The sequence below is a fragment of the Simochromis diagramma genome, unplaced genomic scaffold, assembly GCF_900408965.1.
Source record: "Simochromis diagramma unplaced genomic scaffold, fSimDia1.1 OVJJ01000050.1, whole genome shotgun sequence".
In the NCBI taxonomy this organism is placed as follows: Eukaryota; Metazoa; Chordata; class Actinopteri; order Cichliformes; family Cichlidae; genus Simochromis; species Simochromis diagramma.
The window spans coordinates 411234-437603 of record NW_024387188.1 but is presented as its reverse complement, the minus strand read 5'-3'; the positions used below and the strand labels follow the sequence as shown (position 1 = coordinate 437603).

Genomic DNA, 26370 nt, shown 5'->3' with positions numbered 1-26370 from the left:
GATATCATTATTAATGCATCATCTGACAGATTTCTATATTTGTGTTCTCATGAAAATAAATTAAAAAAAAAAAAAGCAAATGTGTGTGTGTTAGGGGTTGTGTGGAGCTGTGAACATAATAAGAGTTTTCACATACTTGCTCTACCTTTCTACTATTTCTCCCACCGAAATGTCTGAGCTCCACTCCCGTCACAGTCTGGGCAGGTGTATCTGAAAATACTTGTTACATGACACTTTGGGGCTAAGTGCTCAGAGACAGTTGAGTGGCTCAGTCTGCTGCCTGCATGTAAGCACACGTGAACCCTGGCGTGAGGTCAAATCTGTCCGACACATCACATTCTCTCCTGAGTCTGCCTCTGGGCTTCCATCTGCCAGAATAAATGATATCGGTGAGTGAGGGAAATTAATGGTGGTGGTGTAAATGCAATAAACGCCACCTCTTTCAATTTCTCTTGGATTCATTTTCTATAATTCGGAGCAATTATTATACGTCATGTGCCAAGAGTTACAAAACGTGCCATCGAGTTCCGTAATCCACCGTAACAAATCAAAAAGTTCCCTCCTTGGCCGAGCAGTATGTTACTTTGCTTACCAGTATTTCAAGGAGAGCAACGTGTATTGTAATCCAGCGTCTCTTTGCAGCCACTGCGGTGGTTTTAGATCAACCTCCACTCTTGACTGTCTGGAATCATGAGGTGCTACAGGCCTGTGAAGACTCTCTGCAGCTCACTTCAGTCAATATGCTGCACTTAAAGCTTTTTACCCTGTCTGGCCTCAGAGAGAACAGCCAACCGTAACGTACAGTGCTGAGGCTTGAGTGCTCATGAGTCATGCTGCAACTTGGCAGCAAACGGATTTTGTAGTATATCTGAAGGTCTTATTATCTGAAGAACAGTTTGACAATTTGGGACAAATTCATTCCCTTCTTGCAGAGATGTAAAATGAGAAGAAATGAATTTTGTGGTCTCCCTATTTAATCTTAGCCTTCAGTTGGTTTGTGACGATGGCTTTTTAACAAAAAATAAAAAAAATTTTTTACCCTAGTTTGTAGCTACATGAATTGAGACTTTGTTAGTAACTTCTTGTAGCATAGCACCACCGTCTCTGACAAGCTCACTGTTTAGGATTCTCTCTCAACTTGGTTTGATATTTGGTTTGAATAATCCAGTTGGTTTTTGGCTGTGGTGTTCCCTTTTATACTGGCTATGTTACTACAGTTTGTGCTCAGTGTATGAAACGTGTGTGCAACCCTTATTAACAGGCGCAACAACAATAGGGGCAGGATGTTTGGTGGATGGCTGTCCAAATTTAATCTAGCATGTCACTGTTTGTTGTCGAGTTGTGCTTGCTGCCTGTCAAATATGCTCCTACGGATATCAAGGTTGCAGAGAGAGTAACAGACAATACTGGTGGGACTGGGAGAAAACCTGTTTTTAAAATAGGCCGACGGTGGTTGTCAATCTTGAATCTAACAAGACGAGTAATTTGGTCTTTGCCACCTCCATCGCTCATTTCTAGTGAGCTTAATTAGATCAGCTCTTAAACTTTGCGGTCTCTCTGTTCTGTCTGAGTTTTAAGTCAATTCATAAAAATAATGAACTTAGTATGTCATGCTGGGTAATTTTTTTTCTAGAAATAAATAAATTCAAGATATTTGACAAGCATATTACATCCATTTTCATAGTCTCCCATTGTCAGACAAAAGCAATTGGATAATTGATGGGCAAGTAGGGCAGGTTCAGACCGGTTCCCTTGTTATTCTATGAGAAATTAAGCAGATAATAGAGTTGATCCAAGTGATAAATGTGCAATTTGTAGCTTTTCATCAAAACTCTCAATATGAGGTCCGAAGAGATACGAGTACAAATGAGGGAGGCCCTCATAAATTAAAAAAAAAAAAAAATGTAGAAGTGGCCAAATCAACAATCTGAAACATTCTTGCAAATAAGAAAAGCAGTGAGCAGCTCACTGTAAGGTCACAGAAGAACTACAGTATTCTTTCATTGGTTCAGAAAAACAACATCAACCAAATCATGAACACCCAAGGACACTTTTTAGACTTTAAAATTGTCTCAGTGTGAAATCAACACATGCCTAATTCATTTACTTCCGCGTCTCCTTTTTCAGGGTCGCGGGGGGCGCTGGAGCCTATCCCAGCGGGGTACACCCTGGACAGGTCTCCTGGACACACACAACCATTCGCACTCACACCTAATTTAGAGTTTCCAATAACCTAACCCCACTAACTGAATGTCTTAGGACTGTGAAGCCGGAGTACCCGGAGAGAACCCACACAAACAACATGCAAACTCCACACAAAGGCCCTGGCATGATGGTGGAATTGAACTCAGGACCTTCTTGCTGTGAGGCAACTGTGCTAACCACCGTCCTGCCCCATAAATGTAAAAACACGGTGTAAACCGCTCCAAAATAAAGTCAGATTAGAACGTGGCAGACAAAAAGAGTCTGCACAGTTCTGCAAAAATTCCTAAAAAGCTGATGCAAATTTTGTGTTAGCCAACCTTAAATTAAAGCTAAAAGTCTCTACTTTCATTACACTTGATTTAAAATCCACTGTGACGGTGCACAGAGGAAAAACTTTAAAAATATGTATTACAGTTCCAAAAAACCCCACAAAAAACTATGGACCTCATTATCAGCATGAGCGCTGTGGTGTGAAATCCTGAATTATAATTTATATTGTTTGAAGCAGGGCATTTTCTGCAGTGTAGAGCTTAGATACCTTTTTACTTCCATGCTGGCTGCATGGCAAATCCTCTTAATCTTCTCAGCTCTTTGTAACAATATGCACATTTCCCACAATGCCAGTCTATTTGGCGAGCTCCAATTCATGATCACGGTATTAACGGAGACACAAAGTGGTAATATCTGTTGGTCGTCAGCAGAATAAAGTCAGATTTAATACTAACGCAAGCAACATGGTTAAAAGGCAAAAAATACATGCTTAAACATACACACAAGGAGAACTGTGATGAGCTACAATCACCTTTATTTTCAATACAGCACATACACTCAAACTGATAGAAATACAAAAGTTCCTCTTATCCCTTCTTTGCAGTGAAGTTTAGAATATGCTACAGTAATATACACACATCCCTCATATTTGAAATGATACATACCATGACTGACATCTTCTAACTTATCAGTTAATACTTCCTTTCAAACGGGCCATGAATAAATGACCCACAGTGACCTCATGCAGAACATCAGATGCATTTCTTAAAATACAAACTGGAGTGTGGCTCGTTACAGTTGCGGTGGAGAGAATGGATGTTTTGTAAAATACATTAATCCAACCCAGAAAGACACTTTATCTTGGGAAACACCGAATTCCTCCCACTCGAGATTATACCTCACTTATTATGGTCTAATGGCACAATAAAACAAAGACTAAAAAACAAAAAAACTCCTTCACAGAGATAATATTAACATCCCACTGTAGATTTCTGGATCCTCTTTCACTGCTTTGAGTCGCAGCATGTAATACACCCTCCCGTCCCCTGATTATCACAACTGGAATGATCTGAACAAGTTGGAGGCAGAAAGGCAAAAGAAACCTCCACGGCGATGCTTTCATAACCCGCACAGCCGTGGAGTCAAGTGGGAACAGAAGAACGCCAGAAAGCTTTCAGTCGTAACAACACTGAGAGTGTCAAACAGAAATCCTCACGCTATACACAGGCAGTAACTTTTACAACAGCTCAGATTTTCATTCAGCTCCAAAGTTCAAGTTTGAAGCAAATAAACTCGCTAACATATGATCTAGTGCAACTTTAAAAAAACCTCCCGACAACAATCAGAAAAGTGTAACAGCTGGAGATCAGTAGTGACATTTGGGTGACCCCTATTTTCTGTCCTCAAAGCTTAAAAAGAAGCAGCTGGAGTAATTGCCACAAATTCGCTGACATATTTCTGAAAATAAAAAACAACAAAAACAAAAAAAAAAAAAACGAACAAGGGCTAAAATCTGGCCAACGCCACAATTCTAAGTGCCAGCTTTAAAATGCCCAGTACGTTTGTGCATGCAAGCCAACTACAACGCTAAAAGAATGACACGAAGATTCACTGGCCCTGAAATGCTCGCTTGTTTCTGTGAAACAAGTCTTAAAAGATGCATTAAAATGTTGATTTAAAAAGAAAGAAAAAAAATCGTCACTGTAAAAGCAGGCATTTGGAGTAAAAGGAATGAAAGGCTAGGTCTGAATGCACCTTCGTGGGACATTCAGTCAACTTTCTTGCTGCGCAGTCTGAGTGTGTCCAGCAGGTATCTGCAGGCGGTGCCGCTGTGCTGCGAGAGGAGTGTGAGGAGCTTCCCGTGGATGAGCGTCAGCAAGGTCTGGTGGCCCGTCGCCCAAACCCGGTACCAAGGGCCGTAAAATGGATCGGACACAGCCGGGCAGAGCATGTTATTCAAGTTGACCTCAGTCGCCTGGAGGAGAGCAGAGACGAGACAGAGTAAGACCTAATTTGATGCCAATATGAATCCAAATTTATCCAGTGGATAATTCATTATTTTAATTTTTTTAAGCAAACATTATGGTTGACTTTGCTGTACATATCTTTACAATCATTCTCTTCCAATAGATTTCAGCTCCAAAAAGCAGACACTTAATTGACTGATGTCAGACTTCATTGCCTGGAAATCCTCCATGACTTATTAACCGGCTGTTGAATGAGTCGTATCATTGTAATTACTAAAGATTTTCAGGGGTTTTACAACCATTTAGTCAGCACATGCTAGAAAAGACAAACATCAGCACTGTGGGCCTTACAATCACAATTCATTGATTACTCTGTACTATCATTTTTCAATCAAGCAGCTACTCTCTGCCCTCTTTGTGCCAGAAACACCCTGGAACTTAAAGCTGATGAATTGCTTTGCTGTTAGGGAATAATGCTGATTTGCATCCAGCAGAAAATAAACTGAATGTTGGTCCAAAATAGGAGATCAATTTGGAGGCAACAGGCTGCATAATTTTTACTATAAACTCTAAAGTCGTGAACAAGCCAAACAGGGAGCATCAGTGGATCATCAATAATTAGGTGTTAATATCTCAGGATTTATGACTAACAATATCACACACACACACACACACACACACACACACACACACACACACACACACACACACACACACACCTGTTCAACTGCTCATTAATGCAAATATCTCAGCCAATCACGTGGCAGCAGCTCAATACCATTTAGGCATGTAGACATGGTAGAGACAATCTGAGTTCAAACGTAGCATCAGAATGAGGCAGAAAGGTGATTTAAGTGGCTTTGAATGTGGTTGTTGGCGCCAAACTGGTTGGTCTGAGTATTTCATTAACTGCTGACCTAACTGGGAATTTTCCCACGCAGCCATCTCTAGGGTTTACAGAGAATGGTCTGAAAAGAAGAAAATACCCAGTGAGCAGCAGCTCTGCTGGTGAAAATGTGTCATTGATGCCAGAGGTCAGAGGAGAATGGCTGGACTGTAGGTATTCAGCAGAGCATCTCTCAACGCACAGCATGTCAAACCTTTAACCGGATGGCTACCACTGCTGCCAGCTAAGAACAGGAAACTGAAGCTACAATTCTCACTGCACAGCAAAATTGGACAGAAGATTAGAAAAACGTTGCCCGGTCTGATCTCTTGATTTTTGCTGTGTCATTCAGATGGTAGAGTCAGAGTCAGACTGTGGTTCAGGCTGCTGGTGCTGTAATGGTGTGGATATTTTCTTGGCACAGGTGGGGCCCCTTAGTACCAAAGTGAGCACGATTCAAACACCACAGCCTGCATGAACAAGCCAAACAGGGAGCTGACCGTGTCCATCCTTCTATAATCACAGTGTACCCCGTAATCTGCTTTCTTCAACAATGAGCTCACTGTACCCACTGGCCTCCACAGTCACCAGATCTCAGTTCAATAGAGAACCTTTGGGATTTGATACAACAGGATATTTGTATCATCTGCAGCAACTCGTACACAGGTTGTCCTTCCTTGAAGAATTTTGATAAGTATTACCAACAGCATGCTGACAACAGTCCACATGAAGCTCTGAGCCTGTGCTGTCACAGTTTGGCCCTCATCGCTCAGAAGCCTACGCCTGCCAAATTTTCCTGCTTCTATTACAAATAAACCTCACTCTTCCCTTTCTACCCCAGTGACACCCTGTTTAGTTTATTTTTATTACTCACTTATTATTTTTAAGAGTAGTATAAAGGAAATGCACCTACAGTTTGCTTGTACAAGCTGGTATAAAATGATCTGAATCAGCTCTTTCGGTTTTAATATTTACTTATTGTAAATTATTTATGTGAAAATTTAAGTATTAACTTTGTAAAATGGGAAAAAGAGGTTGTTTGTTGGTGTTCATAAGCACGTCGCATGTTCAGAAACAGGCCTAACATGTGTGCATCACTGTGGGGACCAGTTCAGACATGCATGGATTAAAAACATGACAATGATTATACCTGCTGTCTCTGTTTAGCTGCCTGCTGCAGACCAATCCAAAAATTGGCAGATGATTAACTATCCAGGACATACTGGGGGAAAAGTACGCATGTTGCTCAATGAGAAATCATCCAGAGTACTTAACTAAGCTCCATTTTATCAACTGCAGTGTGTAATGTTTTTTAGCTCTAGATAAAGGCCACAATTTTAAATCCAAATATACATTTTCTTCATTTTTAAATTGACCAATAGTTCTCCTCGTGTGGGTTTTCACCCATAGTTCAAAGTTATGCGTGTTGGTCATTTTAAGTTGGATACGAGAGTAAATAGTTGCGATAGTGTTGACCTGCTCAGGGTGTACCCCGCCTAATGTCAGCCGAGACAGGCTCCAACCCCTCCTAGGACAGAGTGGATGGGTGAATGGATGAACAGCTCTAGCTACACTGTGAACTCTAAACAAAAATATCTAGTATTTTCACAAGAGTTTGCTCATTAAGCTAGACCTTAACAGTCTAGGCCAATGCTGAAATACTTTTTTCCCTCTGTACCTGTGTAACTACTATTTTTTAGGTTTATGTTATTATTTTTTTTAAAAACAAAAACCTACAATTTCAGTTTGTTTGTTTTTTAAATCTTAAAGCTTTACCACAACTTTATGTCTAAGGCAGTGATGGTGTAATAAAAATATAGTGAAATAGCACACAGTGTCCAGCAGAGGGCTCCATCTTACCAGGCCAAGGAGCTGCAGGAAGGTGAAGTGATAGAAGAACAGGATGCCTGTAGAGAGCACAGCCCACCACATATCTCCCAGAGGCTCAGGCTTGTACACACCTGCAAAAAGAAACACTTTGAGTTAAAGAGACAGCAAACACACAAAATGTGTCATATGTGCCAGTCCTGGCCACCTGTTTGACGACATGTAAACTAGAGAAGAACCAAAAGCCATTTCTATACACTTCCTCTTTTATGTGTCCTTAACACGTCAGCAGAGTTCATAGAGAGAAAGTGGAACCGCAGAAAAAAACAAGAAACAGGATATGGTGTCAAACTGGCTTTTCCTGTTTGCTCATTGCTGGCATTCGGAGGACAAGTACCAGGAAGTCGTATCAAATGTGCTCTAATTGTACAACCTTAATTCTGAAGATATTGGCATGCTGTAAATGTAATGCAATTTAATGCTTTAAGCTGCATTTATGAATGGGACAGAAATTAGGCTCTGATAGGATCATTCCTGCTTTTAATGCAATGCACCCTGAGGGAATGACAATCACAGGTTTCCAATATTGGTTTTCTGTGTTCTTTGCGCACAGAGATTTCTCCAGATTTTCTGAATTTTTGATGATAGAGATGCACTGTAGATGAGGAACATTACTCTGAAATGCAGTTTATCGCAGAATGGAGAATCGCTGCCCATTTTCACTTTTTGTTGTTGCCATCAAAGTCAAAACGAGCTAATATTTTTCACATGTAAAATGTGTGAATTTAAAATGTGTTCTACTGTGAAGAAATTACAGCTTTGAGGTCTGCAAACCATTGCATTCTGCATTCATTTATATGCTAAACAGCATCCCAACTTTTGTGGAATTGGATTTGCATAGGCAAGAAAATAACCCCATCTGTTGAGCTCTACTGTTACATTGCTAATAAACATGATCAGGCACTTCTATTCTATTACTGGGTTTACAAGCTTGAAAATTTGCATCGATCTCAGTTTTACCAGTTAAACAAGATGAACTGTCATCTGTGCTTACAGATCAAGGTTTGAATAAAGTTGAATAAACGTTGCTCCCACTGATGTCCTGCTTTAGACTCACTCATTTAGTTCCTTTTATCAACCCCTGGGTTTTAACAGCTCAGATGTCTTCAGTAAGAGCTGTGCTCATGTTCAAATCTGTCTGCATTCACAACACGTTGCATAAACAATTTTTAGGAACCATGTTAACTAGTTTACTGAGATTGGCAAAATCAAAAAGAGGCACACAACAAGGAAATAAGACTAGTTAACAAACTAGAAGTGAAACTTCCAGAGAGTAAACATAACTGAGTGTGGATCACCATGAGCTACAAAAAAAGGCATCACTCACCAAGTCCAGAATCAGAAACTATAACCTGGTCGCTTTTTTAAACCCAAGTCCATATCCAGCTTTCAAAGGCTCTCTATTGTGCTTTATTGAGCTTTCAATAATGTCTAATGCATAATAGACCTACTGTTGCCAAATAATCAAAAAATTAGTCCAATATTTCAGTTAAACTTTAACTAATACAGTATCAAGTCATAACAATAGTGGCCTCAAGCTTTACGTTGTAAAGTAAAGACACTACAATAATGCAGAGAAAAGCCTAATAATCAAAAAAGATTACCCCCTATGGGCAAGCACTTGGCGACAGTGGGAAGGAAAAACTCCCTTTTAAACAGGAAGAAACTTCTGGCACAAGGCGGCTCAGGGAGGGGTAGGCATCTGCCATGACGGGTTGGGGTGGGGATTGGTGGTTAGGTTCAAGTGATGGTGTGTGAACAAAATAACTGTCAGTGAATTTTTTTCAAAGTTGTGCAGTCACATGGCTTGGACACACTGGTTTTTCCCTTAGTGGACAATTACAAGTAAGCACAAAGTTTTACCACAGACATTGTCAGTCGGGACACCACATGGACAAGGGGGACAAAGTCTTTTAATCTTTGAAATTCAGGTGTTTTGGCGCCTATTACCACATATACAAACACTTGCAGAAAAATAGGTTGTTTTACAGAGCTCTGTACTCTGTTGTAATATGAAGCCACCGTTGCAACAAATCAGTGTTTGAAATGTCTGGGAGGGATGAAATTTCACAGTTATCTGTAAAAGGTCTTATTGCATCTAGGAGTGACAGAAACTTCAGCCCATGCCAAGTTACAGAGTGGGGTTCACAACTGTTGAAATGCACTATATGCAAAATTCACCAACACTCTTCTGACACCACTGTTCATTTTGTTGACCAATGATTTTCGTCATAGTTTTTGTCCATGACTTTTATCATCAGGGCGAAAATAAGAAGATAGCTAAATAAAAACAAATGTAGGAGGGCAAAAACTATGATGAAATGTACTGACACTTCAGTGATTAAACATTTTACGAAAATATTCTGGAGAGATGCAATTCAATCAGACATAATCAAGTTGTGTTGAAAGAAAGGACAAGTTTGGAAGTGATCTCCTTGTACTGTAAGGTTGGATGAGCACATTTGATCTGCCCCTGTGTGTGTGTGTGTGTGTGTGTGTGTGTGTGTGTGTGTGTGTGTGTGTGTGTGTGTGTGTGTGTGTGTGTGTGTGTGTGTGTGTTTGTTTTTTAATGGTCCAAATAGGTCCTAACTAAATCAAAATTTGCTGTCAAAATTACTGCTGGCTGACATGATAATTGCAGAGTCCGAAACCACCTCTGACATTATTGTCAGCACAGAAACTGCAGTTGGTGCTTCGTGGTATGGGTTTCTCTGACATTAAGCACCAATGGCAGTTCCTATAGATGTAACGTGTAAGAGGTGCAGTACTTTCAGCCATAAGCAGTATGAAATCTGCTATATAGAGATTGAGCAATTTAGTAGTGCTGTTTGAAAGTTAGCTGTATTAAAGGGCCTCCTGTATATGGTTGTATGAGACTCCTTTTATGTCATCCAGGTCATTGTAGTCTAAAGAGCTAGGTTTTTATAGCGGGTTCACCCAAAACCATGGCTGATTGTGACCTACACCCCTTTTCACATCTTGGCTCGTGTGATTAGGTGGAGGATCAACAGGGAGTTCATGACCCTCTTGGGGGGACACTCCCCTAGGACACATGTTAAATCTGGGATTCGACACCATTTGAACTTAGAACAGAAGAAGCTTCTCGGATGAGAGGTGAAACGTCTTCAAGCAACTTAAAGAAGTCCAGACGCTTTTCCTTCCAAACTCTTTAGAGAACTCCTTTTAGTTAAACTGGTTTTATAGTTGCTCTTCAGTATCATCTATGTAAGTGGAAATGACCAAACAATCTTTCATTAACAGACACTGAACAGACAAAACAAAAAGCTGGTATCCACAGCATTTCAAATGACACAGACAAAAAGTGAATCCATCCATGGAGATATTATCACTTTGCTCGGCTGACATGTGAAAAGTCAGAATGAAGAAACACCCACCTCCTTTCCTGAAAAGATAAACAGGCACCAGGTACATCATGGAGTGCTGGATGTAATAGATCTCTTTCTCAAATGGCAGCTGAGAAAATGAAAAGCAAACAAACCATTTTAATTCTTTTACAGCACCCAGATACAGCAGAACAGCCCCCAACTTGCTCTGGGCCCTGAAATCTTAAAGACCTGTGGCCTCACAGTCTCCAGCTATGCTACTGCTTAACAAGCAACCATGACAGAACATTAACCAAGTGAACAAAGAGATGGAAGAACAGCAGGTACACCGTCTGTCTATTTTAGCTGCCTTTATAAGGCACCTTTCTTCTAACAATGTATGGCCTCATTAATGATCACTGTCATCATACAAAATCTATAATAATAATAATAATAATAATAATAATAAAATTGTATGAAACTTGAGTGTTTACAGCAGTTTGAAGTCGGAGCTTTTGTTTCTCAGGGATTATGTGTACATATGTTGACCATGTTTTTTTTGTTTTTTAAAAAAACTGGGTGGAGTGGGTGGAGACGAGTGTCACGGTGATTTGTGAAAGAAGAATGGCAGCAAAAGTGAAAGGGAAGATTTACAAGATTGCAGTCAGACTTGCTATGATGTCTGTTTTAGAAACAGTGGCACAACCAAAAAGACAGCAGGAAGAGCTGCAGAGCCCAAGATCGATGGATAGTTTAGAAACAAGTGAATCTCATGGACATTTTAAAGACAAAAGTTAGAGAGGGAAGGCTGAGATGGTTTAGATATGTGCAGAGGACAGATGCAGTGCAAATATTGAACAACAGATGTTGAATATGGTTACACCCTTTGTTTGTCCTGCTGTCAGGCAGCAGGAAAAGGCAACAGAGAAGATTTATGGATGTAAAGCAGGAGGACATGTAAAGGGTTGGTGTGACCGAGGAGAATGGTAGGAACAGGCTTAGATGGAGACAGATGATCCACTGTGTCGGCCACGAAAGCATAATATGGGTTCCCTTTAATGGTATAACTTAAGAAACACATGAGATCTTTGTCCACAGTGTTTTTTTTAATTTACAAGTGACTGATGTAAACTGCCTATTTTCCTGTTGGTTGGCAGGCACGTAATGTTCAGGGTGCAATCATAGTTTACTGTGCTCTGTAAGAAATACTGACATAAAGTTTATTGATGTTATAAAATGCAAAACAGCTGTGTAAGCCTTCATTCCCTGCTTGAGAAAAACAAGTTTATCTGATAGGGAATTGCAGATATGGCAGAACAGCTCAGCCTTATTTCTGTGAGAACTGTTATAAAAGGAAAAGCACTTACCGGTAGTCTTAATGGCTATGCTGCGTTTTTTTTTTAAAGTTTAAAACTTACCAAAGTGACTTCATTCAAACAGATCAAGTTTAAATTTGTGAAATATCTCCTGCACGAGGTATTCTGACTCACTCAAGCTGCGCCTTGAGTGAGTCAGAGCTTTCAATTTTAATTCAATTGTTTTATACGGCGCCAAATCATAACATAATCATCATCATAGGTCTCTTTACACAGCAAGTTCTAGAGCTTACGATATTATAGAGGAAACCAATGATACCTGCACAGACACAGTGTAGTCTTTTTCAACACAACATCGCCGTTTCAGAGGTAAGTGATAACATTCGTTTAGCTGCTCAGTGAGTGCGACACTTAACCTTGTACACCTTGGAGACCTAACAAAGGCTAGAAGAGGGCTGCTCATAAATGAGATCTGAAGATCACGGTCTACTTACCAGTCTGGTGTTGACTACAGGGAACATTAAAGCAAGTAATGCACCATTCAACATGTGGACCTGCAGCCTGAAAACAATAAAAATGACAGACATTAAAAATACCTACAAGGTCACTTGCTATTTACCTAATCTGTGTAAACCTTTCTGAGTCATGTTAGTTTCTCTCCTGCCCTTCTGGTTTCACTTTGCTCTCTTCCCTCTCCAGACACAGAGCAGCGCAGAGGAGAGAAGTTACCGGGGTTGAGCTATGGTTAAAACAATAAAGGCTTTCTAACAAGTGTGAGTCTGTCTAAAGCATCTCTTTCAGATTTATCATCAATGAAAGAAAAGAGGAAAAAACAGAATAGGAGAGGGGGGGGGGGGGGGGAAAGGGCTGTTATTACTACACTCCCCTCTTGACTTCTGCAGGCCATTTGCCCTCCCCAAAGCATTCAACCCATAGAAAACTCTGCCACTACTGACATATGAATCAATTCCAGCTGATATAAGGGTCAGAGGAACAGGTGGAGGACAGTTTAGATTCTATCCCATGTTGCCGAAAACCAATCAGACTCCTCCCTGATGCTGTTAGCAGCAGCTGTCTCTTACTCTTTGTCAAGGTCAGTTTCTTGTGGGAGCGCTTATTGTCTAAAGTCAGGTCAGTAAAGTTTCAGGCGATCACTCTCAAAATAAATTTGCTTTGATGTCACGATTGAACAAATCAGTGCATCCATCTACTCATTCAGACTAATTAGTATAATTTGGTTTGAAGCTTTTAGTTGCACCATCCAGCGCACACATATAGCCTATCTGCTCCTAGTGGGAGCTGTGATGCTTATTTAGTAAACCTGTATAAATAAACCCAGCATAAGGAAAAATATGTCTTTTGAACTAACATTAATGTTAAGAGGCTCCAAATACAGAACAGAAGCCAAGGAGCATGTGTGTCAGAGTGTAGAGCTCCATCTATCTCCTGTGACTGCTCTTTTTGTCAAATGAGCCAAAATAACTGTTGTGACAGACGAGGTCGCCGGGAAAACAGCAGTGCCGAAGTAATGCCGCTTCAAATAAGTCCGGCTGTCACTCTTCTGAAAAGCGGTTCATTCAAATTCAAAATTTACAAAGCGTAACGAGCATTAGCGACCTTATATTTTTCCATCACTGTAATTAATTGCATGTCATAGGCCAAGACCTGAACCTCTGATACTGTTGTAGCGTAAACGTCTACTTTATGTAGTAACTATTTAATATGACGCTGCTCCTGCTAATTTTACAATTTTTATTTGGCAAGTACAGTCCAGTGGTTGTTGAACTGCCTTCATACATAAAAGGGATAAAGATGTAATCTTAAACATAGATTTACCATTTGCTACTGCAGGAGAATCTGAGCTTTACACGCAACAAGCAAACGTTTCCAGCAGCTACTACTTCACATTACAGAAAGGCACAGTGACTGTTATTGTGAAGCAGTCACAGGAAATGTAGCACATCAAAAATGTCAAATATAAAAATAATAAAAAAGGATCTATTTTAAACTTGTTATGTGCTGTGCTCATTGCAGGTAGAAGACCAAACCCTCTTTGGTGGGTAGCAGGATTAGTTGGGGCATTCTACACGGCAGTCACTTTGAAACTGTAAATGTGGTGAAATAAACTTGAGGTTTGCATGTTTCAGTTGGTGGGCCTGGTTCCACACCACCATCACAGAGTAAAATGCCATGTTTACACAAACAAATGACAAGCGCCTCGAACAAAAGGTCATGACTATGTCTTACATAAATGAGACAAATTTAAAATATGTTGTTACGACAACAAATGAACTAGCCGACTATGTGAACGAACATCTTGACCTGGTGGATAAATAATGTTGGCAGTTCAGTAATTCTTCAAACGATTGGATATTTATTGGGGAATGTTTCACATTTCTATCCCATGTAAGAACCAGCTTTTTGTGGTTTCATAAAGTTGCTATGACTCAGTACACTGTGTTCACTGTGAGGCTCCCGTGGGCTACTGGAACAGAAAGTGACCCTGCTTGTATTTATTTCTGAGTAAATCCCACATCGTGTTCCCACCGGCAAAACCAGAGTCATTTCTCCTGAATAATTAACTGCTCAGACCGGATGAGTTGTTGAAGAGGAGACTATAAACCCAAACAAATACATTACTATACAACTGCTTACTATGGGGGAAACCAATAAGTAATTACAATCAACGTCAACCACAATTTGGATTATATGAAAACAAAAACCATGAGCTTTGTCTGCCCAGTCATTAGACGTTACATTCAGCAGGACAAGCGGCTCATATGGCAGTAGTGGCCTTTCTACCGTCTGCACTAAAAAACTCTATATTTTGCCAATTCAGACCTTTAAAGTTTAATTTAAAATGTAGATGACAAGTTGAAGACACTAAACAGGAAGAACCCAGGAGTGCACGTACGCTCACCTGAACACAACCATAGCTGTCTTACATGGCGGGCAGGCCAGCAGGAAGATCTGTTGAGGAAAGCAGAGAGAAATGAGCAACGACATTATTGCATTAAGCTCATACGGTTGTTATGGAACAGCTCGAAGGCTTTTAAGAGCTTTCAGCTCCGAGTTCTGCAAGAGAAAATGAACTGCTTTAACAAGTTTGTGCTAACACAAGAGCAGAAGCATTGAACAGAACATCCCAAAGGCAACTGTGAGGTCTCCTTAGTCCAAATCAAGAAAAAAAAAAATACATAGAAGAGGTTCAGACAAGAGGATAGGCCCACAATTAGGATGGAATTTGAGGCATTAGAGCTGCTTGGGTGTTGGCATTAATGAGCTGATTTCATGCTAAACAATTTCAGTTCACAGCTCACTACTTGGAAGTCAGCTTTCACAAGAAAAGGGAGGCAGCATTTGAAAACAAAGGTGAAGCCAGGGAGAAGTGACTTCCTGATATATTTCCATTGCCAAAAATGATTTCTACCAACAATCTGACTTTATTCTTGTAAAGGAGAGTGGATCAAAAGACAGCCTGCAATCTGTCCTTGGTGATTGGGCTACTGGGCCCCGAGAATAGTTCAAACAGGAATTTGTTCAAAACACCATCTGACACAAGAAAACTTGGTTTGCCTGAAGGCTGGAAACAGAATTACAGAAAAGAAACTGACCCGAGATTCATTCTCCAAACACACAGTTGTTATATTTGGTTTGTTTTTTGTTTTAAATGCGTCTCCGGGATTGATCTGCGGCGTGCCTATCAACTTTATTAATCTGCAGCGTGTGTGGGACTATTAAAAAACACTCAGACTTTCATAGTTATATTTACATCTTCAGTCTTTTCTACATATTTCCCCCTCATTCTAACACATGAGTCATGTTTCGCGTTTTAAAACACCACAATAAAGTCACGAGAAGGAAACAATGCGTGAAAATGTTTTGCCGTGGATAAAACGTGCTTGCCAAAGCTGACAGTTTGTTGGTTCCTGCAGATGTCATTACTGTCAGCCTCCATTGTAAACAGGAGTTGGCGATACGTTGCTGGCAGTTAAACGTTGTCACTTTGATAATTTGTCTCATGTCTGAGCTATCAAAGCAATTAGACAACGTTCTGCAACTTGGAGCCCTCAAGTCTCTCATTTTAAATGAATAAGAAGTCGTTATAAAATAAACATGCCATAGAGTTGCGAGCTATTATCAAATAAATGTTGCATATAATTGGTTGTACAGATTATGTAAGGTTTCTTTAGCTCATTTCAGTCTCATATGAACACTTCTGTGTCAATCAGTTTTGATATTGTGTGACGATTTAATATTTTGCCTGAACGTGGCAGTGATGCCGTCATTTTCTCCATCACCTTTCAGCCAATCACCAGTTTATGGCACCTGTTAATCGCTAGTGTAACGCTACCCTTTTGGCGTTAGTGTCACTTTACCCTCTGATCCTTTACTTATTTGTAACGGCTTGACCTTGTTCACTTTTTGCATCACAGAATCAGAGGAGAACATTAAATTTGCCTTTCTTATGTTTGTCACTCCTTGCTTGACTGTTAGCCAGAGCCTTAGGGCAGCCTTCACTGCAAAGTATTATTTTATTTGAACATTAATGCCGTGAAGGATAGAAGTATATGATTCACAACATTCGCTGAAGTATTTTTCTTATAACGACAACTTCCATAGTTTTGCAGTACACGCCAACTAAGAAAAAAAACTGACAGTCAACATTCAGCAGATAACATTAACATAATATCATAAAATGTCAAATGTTATAAAGGGTTGTATTTGCACACATTTTTAAGAGAAGTAAGTGGATGCTTTTCTGTATGTGGCAGCAGTAAAGGTCTTGGCTCCAGCGGTGCCATTAGCTCTACTTTAACAGCACACAAGAGAATAGACTCAGAAATGGATTTCATGCAAATTACTGAGCAAGAAGATTTAGCCCATAAACACTTCTGATTGTTGACTTTATGCAAGCAAAAAGAAAGAGAAATTCATGTGGTCATGCCGGCACTCCAACCTTGGATGGACACTAATATTCCTCAATCAAAATAAGTTGAGTTCATTTGAAACTATGCTAAGGTTGGGTCTGATCCAAGAAGTATTCAGGGAAAGACGTTCTGTGTTAATTCAATTCAAAATCCCACTTAAGCCTATAACTAGGATTGATCTCTGGGTGGGACACTGGCCCAAGAAGTCATGATCCTATTTATAGGTGAGAAGGACTACTTAAGTGTAATCCAGTGACTGCTGTATATTTTCAAAGAAGTCCTGGAATAAAAAACAAAGAAAGGAAAAAAAAAAAAAAGGTATAAAATCTGCTGTGATGCAAGTACAAAAATATGCAAATCAGGTATGCACAGTAAAAATTAGGTGTCAGTTAATGCCAGATCTGACGTTCATTTTTTCACTGAACAAACTAAAAGGTACAGAAATGAATCATATTTGCGCTCTCTGAGAAAGGCCATCAATTAATATGTAGGTACTAGATATTTTTATTTCCTGGTTCAGGTCTTCTGACGGGTCCAAACGGGAAACGCAGTTCTCTCCCGTGCGTCGTCAGTGGCATGTTCTTCGTTGCTCATTGAGTTAATTGGCATTGACAGGAAATGACTTCCTGATTGTTGTGAACATTGACAGAGTTGTGACCATGAACCTTCCAGGAGGCGAGTTCAGTGACAAAAGACAGACTGGTATGCAGTGTGAATTTCGCTCTGCCGCTGAAAGCAAACAAACTGGGCTGGTTAACTATTTAGCGTGCTGACGGAATTGTGTGAAGCAAGTTTTTCATAATTAATATGAGAGCCTGTTTTGTTACCTGAGCTGTAGGATGGATTAACAAGGCTGGAACTGGGCCCACTCCTCACATACACTGAAGCTAAAGCTGGTGAAGCTAATCTGTAATAAGTCCAGTTTGTTCTTTGTGGTCTATTACACAGTTTACAGCTGTAGGATTTCTCTGCAGGAAACACATCACACAGTGCGTCATGTGCTCAATAAGCAACGCATTGCAAGTGGGTGTTTTTGTAGTCGTCAACCACACTAAAACATGCAAACCTCAACCACACAAGTGCATCAAAATGCTCCCATATCATAGAACTCTTGTAATTTTCAAACCCATGTAATTCTGTTAGAAATAAAAATACCAGCGTGTCAGATTTCACTCTAAAATGGGTTCATTCATCATATAGTGAATTTCAGGGTGTGCAGAAAACAAAGAATTGCTAAAAGAGTCATTTTGACACCCATAGAAATCAATGAAAAATGCTCATGGCATCCTTGGTTGCCTAGCAACAGGTTATTTGTTTAAACATATTTTGATATCAAGGCCCTAACGTTAGCCAGAACTAGCTAGATGAAGCAACTGATAGGATTAACATACAACGAACTGTAGTTAACTCCATATTTGATATTTTATATTTAAGTGGATGAGCGGAGAACCAGGCATGTTGCTGTTGGCTGTGCAGAGCAGCGGTGCACTCATGGCTAAACGGAGCAGAGTGTCCACAATGTGGAGAACTAATGAGGAAATAAATATGACTATGTAAATAAATGCCAGGGAAAGGGTCTAGACTGCAAAGAAAGCTCAGGGCACCAATAATACCCCCCCCCCTCCCCACCCGCCAAAAACAAAAACAACAACAACAGTTAATAGAATTATCTCCACTTGTATAATCACAGTAATGAGTCAAACCAGCCTTGATGCTCTTGTTGTACTAATAAAGACACTGTTAAGTCTAACTGCTGCTTCTCCCTATTAATTTTACAGCTGAAACACAATTTTATCTCAAGGTACAGCTTGCTGGAACATTGTGCCCCAAATATTGTCAGGTTCCTGTTGCCCTTCTACTAGCAGTGGTGAAGGAAAAGGCCAGAAATAAATATAACAATAATTAAGTAGTGTTGACTCGAAGCATTTTCTGGAATTACAGGGAGTAAAAGGGAAAGCAGTCATTCAACAAGACAAAATACATAAAAAATTTGAGAACATGACCTTGCAGACAAATATAGTTCAGCATGGGCGAATATGATGGGGACATTTAAACTACCTTCACAGTGTGTACCAACTTGTGTCAAGGTAAGGGTACAGCTGAAAGTTGTTTGCATAGAAAGATAAAGGAGTTATTTATAGATTAAAATACATCAATGCTGATAAGTCAGACTTCCTTTTAACGAGTGCAACCATAGAGTGATATGCCGCAGTGTTTCAAGTGCGATGCACGTGAGTAAACATACTGTGATGCTCAGGGTTATTGCGACAGCTGCTACATTAAATGTGGCTATACCTAACGATGAGGCCGATGATCTGTTATAATGGTGCTGGTTATTTTTGCCATACACAGACTGTTAATACTGCGGTACATCAATTATCGGCACCCTACGCGCATCCATTCAAAGCTGCTGCAGAAATGCAAGATACCTGCTTTGCAGACAGATGACTTGACGTTTCCTGCAGCCGACAGCAACATTTATCACGTGCCCACGTGATATCTGTTAGCTGCGAGTTCAGCTGTGCCTGGCGAGATCTACAAGGGAAGAAAGTTCACTTGATAAAAGAAGGTCGTGTGTCTTTAACTTGTGGAAAAAAGAAGAAGAAAAAGAAAAAGGGAGAATCCAGTGGCAGGCGATGCCTCATTTGGACAGCGTATAAACGTTACACTGTATGGATGTAAATGCCTTTAACCTTTATCCCTGAACACTCATGATGACAAGCAAAGAGCTCAGACAGAATCCAAGGCTCTACGCCAGGGGTGTCAAACATAAGGCCCAGGGGCCAGAACTGGCCTGCCAAAGACTCCAATCTGGCCCACTAGAAAATGTGAAAGAGGGATTTTAGACTAACTGTATTTTTTAAATAGGATTTTTTTCCTACAGCTTTTCCTACTGATAAAGACCTGCATGGCCATTTATAGTGGACTGAAGTAACAAATAAACATTTAAATAACATAATGACTATTTAGTACATAATTTGCCATTTTCAGAGCGAATCCACTGTCTGTGAATTAAGAAAAACTTGGATACCAACATTTTTGGTAATTTTACACAGCTTAGAGCTACAGCTCAGAAATGCTGACAGATTTCTTTCATTTACAGCAGAATTTCTGTCATGTAGAAAACCAGACTTGTTATTAAAACTGCACTTTTTTTATATGAAGATATTTGTGGGACTTGCTGTGTAAACACTTTCACTCTAAATGTTTCACTGGTTTGATCCACTTAAGGTGATAGTGGGCTGCAGGTGGCTCACGTACAAACATATTTATGAGGAGAGCCAATGAAAAAACTTCTTTATGTCGATAAAAACAGAATGGCTTGTTTCAGTTTCAGACAGCAGAGGGACCGCACCAGAGTTCAACACAGAATCTATGTAGAACATACAACGTAACCTACATAAGCGGTTACAAGCATAAATGTCAGTGCTGGCATTAACTACCAAATGCCAGCACTGACACTACCTGTCAGCGCTGGCATTATACGTGATGGAAACAAACAAAAATAAATGCTGGGACTTTTCTCCTCCTGGGTTCATGGTGTTTTTCATTCCCCACTGAAGTGTAAATCAGTAAGGTCGGACTGATGAACAGTTTGCACAGAGGTCCATCATAAGCAGAACACAGAACTATGAACCTGGAAATTTGTATAATAGGTCTTTTAATAGCTGTTATGTTCAAGCTCTTTGTTCTTCATCTTTGTGCAAGCTAGTTCTGAAATCTAGAAATCTATAAAACGGCAGGAGAAGTTCGTACTGTCTTCGTATTAGCACCAATCGCAAGCCATAGAAGAAGCATAAAGCGCGTGCCCCTCCATATATCGATTTCTCCAACTTGATATACCCATTATTTGATTTATTTGTTTATGGAGCCACACCCATTTCCGCTGGCCTCAAACGGAAATACACGATAATAAACTGATCAGTCGGGAGACCCTCAGCGTGCCACGATGACTGCTGCGGTACTATGTGGTGGAAAATGTACGAAAAACCCGTGCTGCTGGATGTGAAGCACTCAGTCATCACACACTAAACTCCATCCCCTGTGGGGCTTTCTCACCTTGATATTTGCTCATACTTGCTGCTCTGTAAACGCTCCTACTGACACCACCTCTATTCCTCCACCTACAGATACTATGACTGTGCCAACAAGCGCCACATTTTCCCAAAGTCGCATTGCTTTGTGCTCGGTGAAGGAAAATATCAAACTCACTAGCACACCAAATTTGTGTTTTCAAGAATAATGCCAGTCCTCTTCAAAATGTGGATTTGGTTAACAGTCATGAAAACCAGCTGCTGCATAACAACACTGAAAGGCACGCAAACTGACGCAGTGTAGCAACGAGAGGGTATTTTCTTTTCGACAGCACAGAGGTGGTGTTCGTTCCTCATTGAGTGTACTTAAGAGTGAACTGAAACTCACTATTGTTTCCAGATGCACAGCTTTAACAAGCTCAAATGAGACAGGAAATAAATGGGTGCTTGGAGAGCTCTGCATCGCTCTTTAGATGTTTTTATCTGAGGTTTCCATCAGGCCTGAAAGGGATTAAAACCACACCCATACGCTAGAGATGCAACATGAGGAATGTGTGATCACGATAGGAGCTCATGCATGCATGAAACAAAACAAAGAACAATTAATAAGCCACGATTTCTTTAGAAGAGTGTTCAACAAAGACAGCCGAGCCCACAGGCACTACCTTTAATAAAGCAAGAATGCAGGAATGCATGACGCCTTCTCTTTTTCAGCTTTTTTTCTCCCCACATCAGATTCAAGCTCCAGCAAGCACGTGCTACAAATAATCAGTTGGTGCCGGTGCCAACGCCCCCTCACCCACCCCTCCTCTGGATGGGAGAAAAAAAAAAAATCTATACGTAGACGATTTTCACAAGTTGTGAAAGCTGTACAACTTCCTTTTAAAACCCATTTCCTCGTTTGATCACGCCCCTTTTAACACCAACAACACATACACTGCTGTCCATCTCGCCATTACATCAAGGACATTTTACTACAGTCAGTCAATTTTTCATCACAGCCAGAAATTCTTCAGTGTCCGCTGGTTGTCATGCTACCTCCCTGAAACCTGAAAAATCCATCATCATTGAGCACATCAGCTTTGCTCTACTCTTCAATTTTCATGATGAATAGTTTGCTGCGACCTGTTGCTGTGACTTGTCACATGGCAGTCATGCACCATGAAGATCAAGCAGTCTGCATGTGTAAACAAGCAGGTACTGCATATTTTGACTCATGATGGGGCGGCTGTAGCTCAGGTGGTAGAGCAGGTCATCTACTGATCAGAAGGTTGGTGGTTGATTCCTGGCTTCCCCTAGTCTGCATGCCAAATATCCTTGGGATATTGAAATTGCATTAACGTTGTCTATTGAAGATGTTCATTTGAGGATCCTTCCATTATGTTAACTTTTATTACAAGTACAGTCAGAAGTATTTCATATACATTGCATATTTGTGCGTATTTCGAGTTGATGTTCGGTTCATTAAGGGTCTTAAGCTTCACTGGCGTGACTGTCCAGGTGATACATGCTGAGGGAAACTAGAACATAGAAGGATGATTGCATGCATGCTTACAATACATATAACACATATAATCTAGGAATGCGTCAGGCCTGAGGCCTTAACTCATTTGGTGTCTCACTATATTTTACTCTACTTGGCAACAGATGACCAGAGTCAATAATTAGCCCCAGAGACCCTGAGGGCTTGAAGTTTATTACCTTGTATGGAAGGTGTTATAGAAAAGAGAAGTTCTATGTCTGTTTGTAGCCATTAAAGATGTACAAGATGTACCATTAACTGTGACTAATGTCTGGAACCTATTTTTCTGGGCCCTCCGTGGTTTGTCTCACTGCTCTACATTGATCGATTTCGCGACAATACTAACCCCAAATTGCTCTCCGATGTATCCATCGGAGTATGAATGTGTGTGAATGTTAGCTATAAAGCACTTAGAAAAATGTGCTTGTGCGAATGGGTGAATGCACAAGTTGAGTAAAGCGCTTTGAGTGCTCAGATGAGTAGAAAAGCGCTATATAAGAACCAGTCCATTTACCATGATCTAAGTGTTATTTAACACATAAAAGCAAAGACACAGCTCCCTAATGCTGATTAAAGAGTTTGACATCGACCTCAGGCTGGAATGGACCTCACCGGCTTACAGGCTGTTGATACAACAGCTTCATAAAATACTATTTGGAGACAAAGAGGGGGACAGCTCTGGTTTCACAGCCAAGGAATGAACTTGAGATGTCTTCTTTCGTGGCAGCACTGGACCAACTCCCTAACACACGGAACAATAATGTCCAAACAAGGCTCAAACTTGTACTTTCTTACCGAATTTCCTGTGGTTTTTAGAACCAATTTGCTTCTATTACTTTGTTAAAAAGCTTTAAATGTGCTACATATATTAGTTTATGATTTCTTCCCCTGTTCTAAGCCTGGCATGGCTCAATAAAAAGCATGCTCATGTATCTCATGGCGCCATAAAGCCATTAAGAGACAGTGATTGCAAAATATCGATCAGGGTGCTCCACCAGAGCTGGAGATGGGTGAGATCAGGTCAACAACCAGTTAATGAAAACAAGGGCTTCGAAGTCCAGCCAGCACACTAAAATTTATACCCCATCAACCCATCAGCTTTGAGAGGACAGCTCGGAAGAGAAGATGACATCTTCTAATAAATCCCCACTAGTCATACTCGTAATCCTAAAGGGCACACATCAGCTCTTTCCCTCCAGTGTCATGCTTACCTGCACCATGGTGACGACATGGCAAGGATTCAGCAGATATATCAAAGTCTTGGTTGCAAACTTGAAGCCAACCTCCACTCCGAAAGTCATGCACAGGGTAACCAGCAACAGGTTCTTGCCCAGACTATCCTCCTTTGCCCTTATGCAGTCTTTCCCGGCTACTCTGAGCTCTTTGGAGATGTTTATTTTCTTCAGTGCCACCAGAATCTCCACCAGGGAGATGAGGACGATGACCAGACTCTCGCTGATGCGCTGCTGTGGAGCGAGGAAGGCAGCACACTCGGGGCCCCCGTTGCCCTCAAACTTGGGGTCCACCCCGCCGTAGATCCAGTCCAGCAGGCTGTATATGTTATATCTGGACATATTCCTCTTCTCGTGTTGGAAAAGATACGAACAGGATGGAATAAAAGACGCCACACCGACCTCTTGGCGAAACATGAACTGCAAGATTTGCCTTTCGCAGCTCGCCTCGTGGTCGACAGATAGACATGTATAGACTGCCGCCCCGGTTCGTCTGAGCTAGCTAAACTACCTCATCCACAAACGGAGGAGGAACTTCAGCTAGCGACAATAGACAGCCGTAGTCAAGATTACCAGTGGATGCTGCCGGTGGTGTTAGAGGGTGCTGCCAAGCCTCTTCTTTCACGTTCCTCACACACTTAGCTCGCTAGCATGGACAGTTAAACTGTAGTCGGCATCATACAAAGCAAGCCAGTGCGCTGGCTATCAGCTCTCAGACACATCAAGCTGGAGAGCTGGTATAGTTAGCATGTGTTAGCAACAGCGCCGACAGCCGTTAGGTAGCTAGCTCATCTACCAAGCCTTACTGAAACGAACAGGTATACATTATAGATTTGACCCCGAGTTTTGCCTTACAGGCTCATCACAACGCTAAAGGAAGCCGAAATATAAATAAATCTTACATCCAAAATGAAAAAAAAGAATGCAGTTTTCCTCTTATGTGAATTTCCAAATTAATCGATACCATGTTCAAATATATGCTAATATTAAAGTTCGAGATATTGATGTCTGTATATCTAAGCTATGTTGTTACGTCTCATTAATCACTTGATATTCACAGGTGATATTTACGACTGTTTGAATGTGCAATTAAATTGTAAAAAACTCAAAAGAAACTAAAAAAAAAAGTTTATTGAGTGACCCGAGGAATTAACTTGGTTCAATGAATATACACACTGCCCGAGTCTCTCATGAGGGCACATAAAACAGTCTCTTCTTTGACACACGTGACACTTGCCGATGGGGCGTTCAGGGAAAATACGGAAACCTAATACTAAGCATCTCGTTGCATTTGGGAGGGGAAAAATTTAGCAGCCAGTCAATACAGGCATAGTAATGTTTCTGTTTAAGTCTCCGTTGCTTTATCAGTACAAATCACTAATGCTTTCAATTCCGTTCTATTTAACTTTATTTATTTGGCACCAGTTCACAAAAATAATCCCCAATGTGCTTCTTTTTTTAAAGATGAATACCAGTCATGATCCTTATGAAAAAGCACTCAGAAAGTGATAGTAGGGAAGAAGAGATTATTTTGAAGTGTAAGAAATCCATCAGAAGCTAGTTCTGCTACCAAACCATCTATTGTAGCTGGTTGAGAATGACGGGAATGAGAAGACACCAAAACACGAGTACAAGGACACAAACAACAGAAAATACAATCTATGTGCGTGAGAGAGAAAATGACATGCTTTAGTCATATATCAATAAGCAGGGAGTAAAAACAGAGGAGGAGAGATGTCTCCCAGCAGCCTGAACCTATAACAGCATAAATAATGGATGGTTCAAGGTCACCAATCCAGCTCTTTAATCTTGTCAAAAAGGGAAGCTTTATTTTACCATTTCACTAAAAAAAAAAAAAAACCCCCACTTCTCCACAAGGGCAACATCTAGGCTAAAAACAGCTGTTCACTTAAATGCAATTCATACATATATGAGATCATATGATTGTTGGAGCTTTCTAATCAAATCAAATCAAATCAAATCACTTTTATTGTCACATCACATGTGCAGGTACATTGGTACAGCACATGTGAGTGAAATTCTTGTGTGCGAGCTTCACAAGCAACAGAGTTGTGCAAAATACAATAATGTAAACAAGCAAAATACAAGAATGGCTACATCTGAAACTAATAAATATATGTACAATATATAATAGTATATGCATTTCTGGATGTGTATACTAAATATTTTTCTACGTGTGTGTGTGTGTGTGTGTACACATATTTTACAAGTTAAATAGAGTAAACAATAAATAAAATATATAAAAATATACAGAGTGAGACATGTGCAAAACAGTGGCATTACTGTACAGTATGGAGTGCATAATGTTAAAGTTCCAGTAGTGAAGCTGAGGTGTCTATGAAGTGTTCAGCAGTCTGATGGCCTGGTGGAAAAGGCTGTCTCTCAGTCTGCTGGTTCGGGACCGGATGCTGCAGAACCTCCTTCCTGATGGAAGTAGTCTGAACAGTTTATGGCTGGGGTGACTGGAGTCCTTGATGATCCTCCCCGCTTTCCTCAGGCACCGCTTCCTGTAGATGTCTTGGAGGGAGGGAAGCTCACCTCCAATTATCCGTTCAGAGCACCGCACTACTCGCTGGAGAGCTTTGCAGTTGTAGGCGGTGCTGTTGCCATACCAGGTGGTGATGCATCCAGTGAGGATGCTCTCAATGGCACAGTGATAGAAGGTCCTGAGGATGCGGGGGCTCATGCCGAATCTTTTCAGTCTCCTGAGAAAGAAGAGGCCCTGCTGCGCCTTCTTCACTGTTTTGTTTGTGTGTACTGAATGTGAAACTGCAGA

At 40.6% G+C, this 26370-nt stretch overlaps 1 protein-coding gene across 1 annotated transcript; it reads right to left on the bottom strand.

The window, feature by feature from the left end:
• Positions 1–2992: 2992 nt before the first annotated feature.
• On the bottom strand, positions 2993–24449 carry LOC120745159 (transmembrane protein 164). Its single transcript, XM_040049854.1, has 6 exons — positions 23553–24449; positions 14775–14824; positions 12349–12415; positions 10611–10689; positions 7189–7289; positions 2993–4450 (listed from the first exon to the last, which is right to left on the bottom strand). Exons 1-6 carry the CDS (start codon positions 23988–23990, stop codon positions 4244–4246), a joined length of 942 nt encoding a protein of 313 aa, XP_039905788.1. The 5' UTR covers positions 23991–24449; the 3' UTR covers positions 2993–4243.
• Positions 24450–26370: the final 1921 nt, after the last annotated feature.

Coding starts and splice junctions, on each gene's coding strand:
- LOC120745159 (XM_040049854.1), bottom strand. CDS start 23,990: ATGTTTCGCCAAGAGGTCGGTGTGGCGTCTTTTATTCCATCCTGTTCG. Junction 12,416..14,774: donor ACAGCTATGGTTGTGTTCAG/GTGAGCGTACGT, acceptor TATTGTTTTCAG/GCTGCAGGTCCACATGTTGA. Junction 7,290..10,610: donor TTATCTTTTCAGGAAAGGAG/GTGGGTGTTTCT, acceptor TTCTTTTTGCAG/GTGTGTACAAGCCTGAGCCT.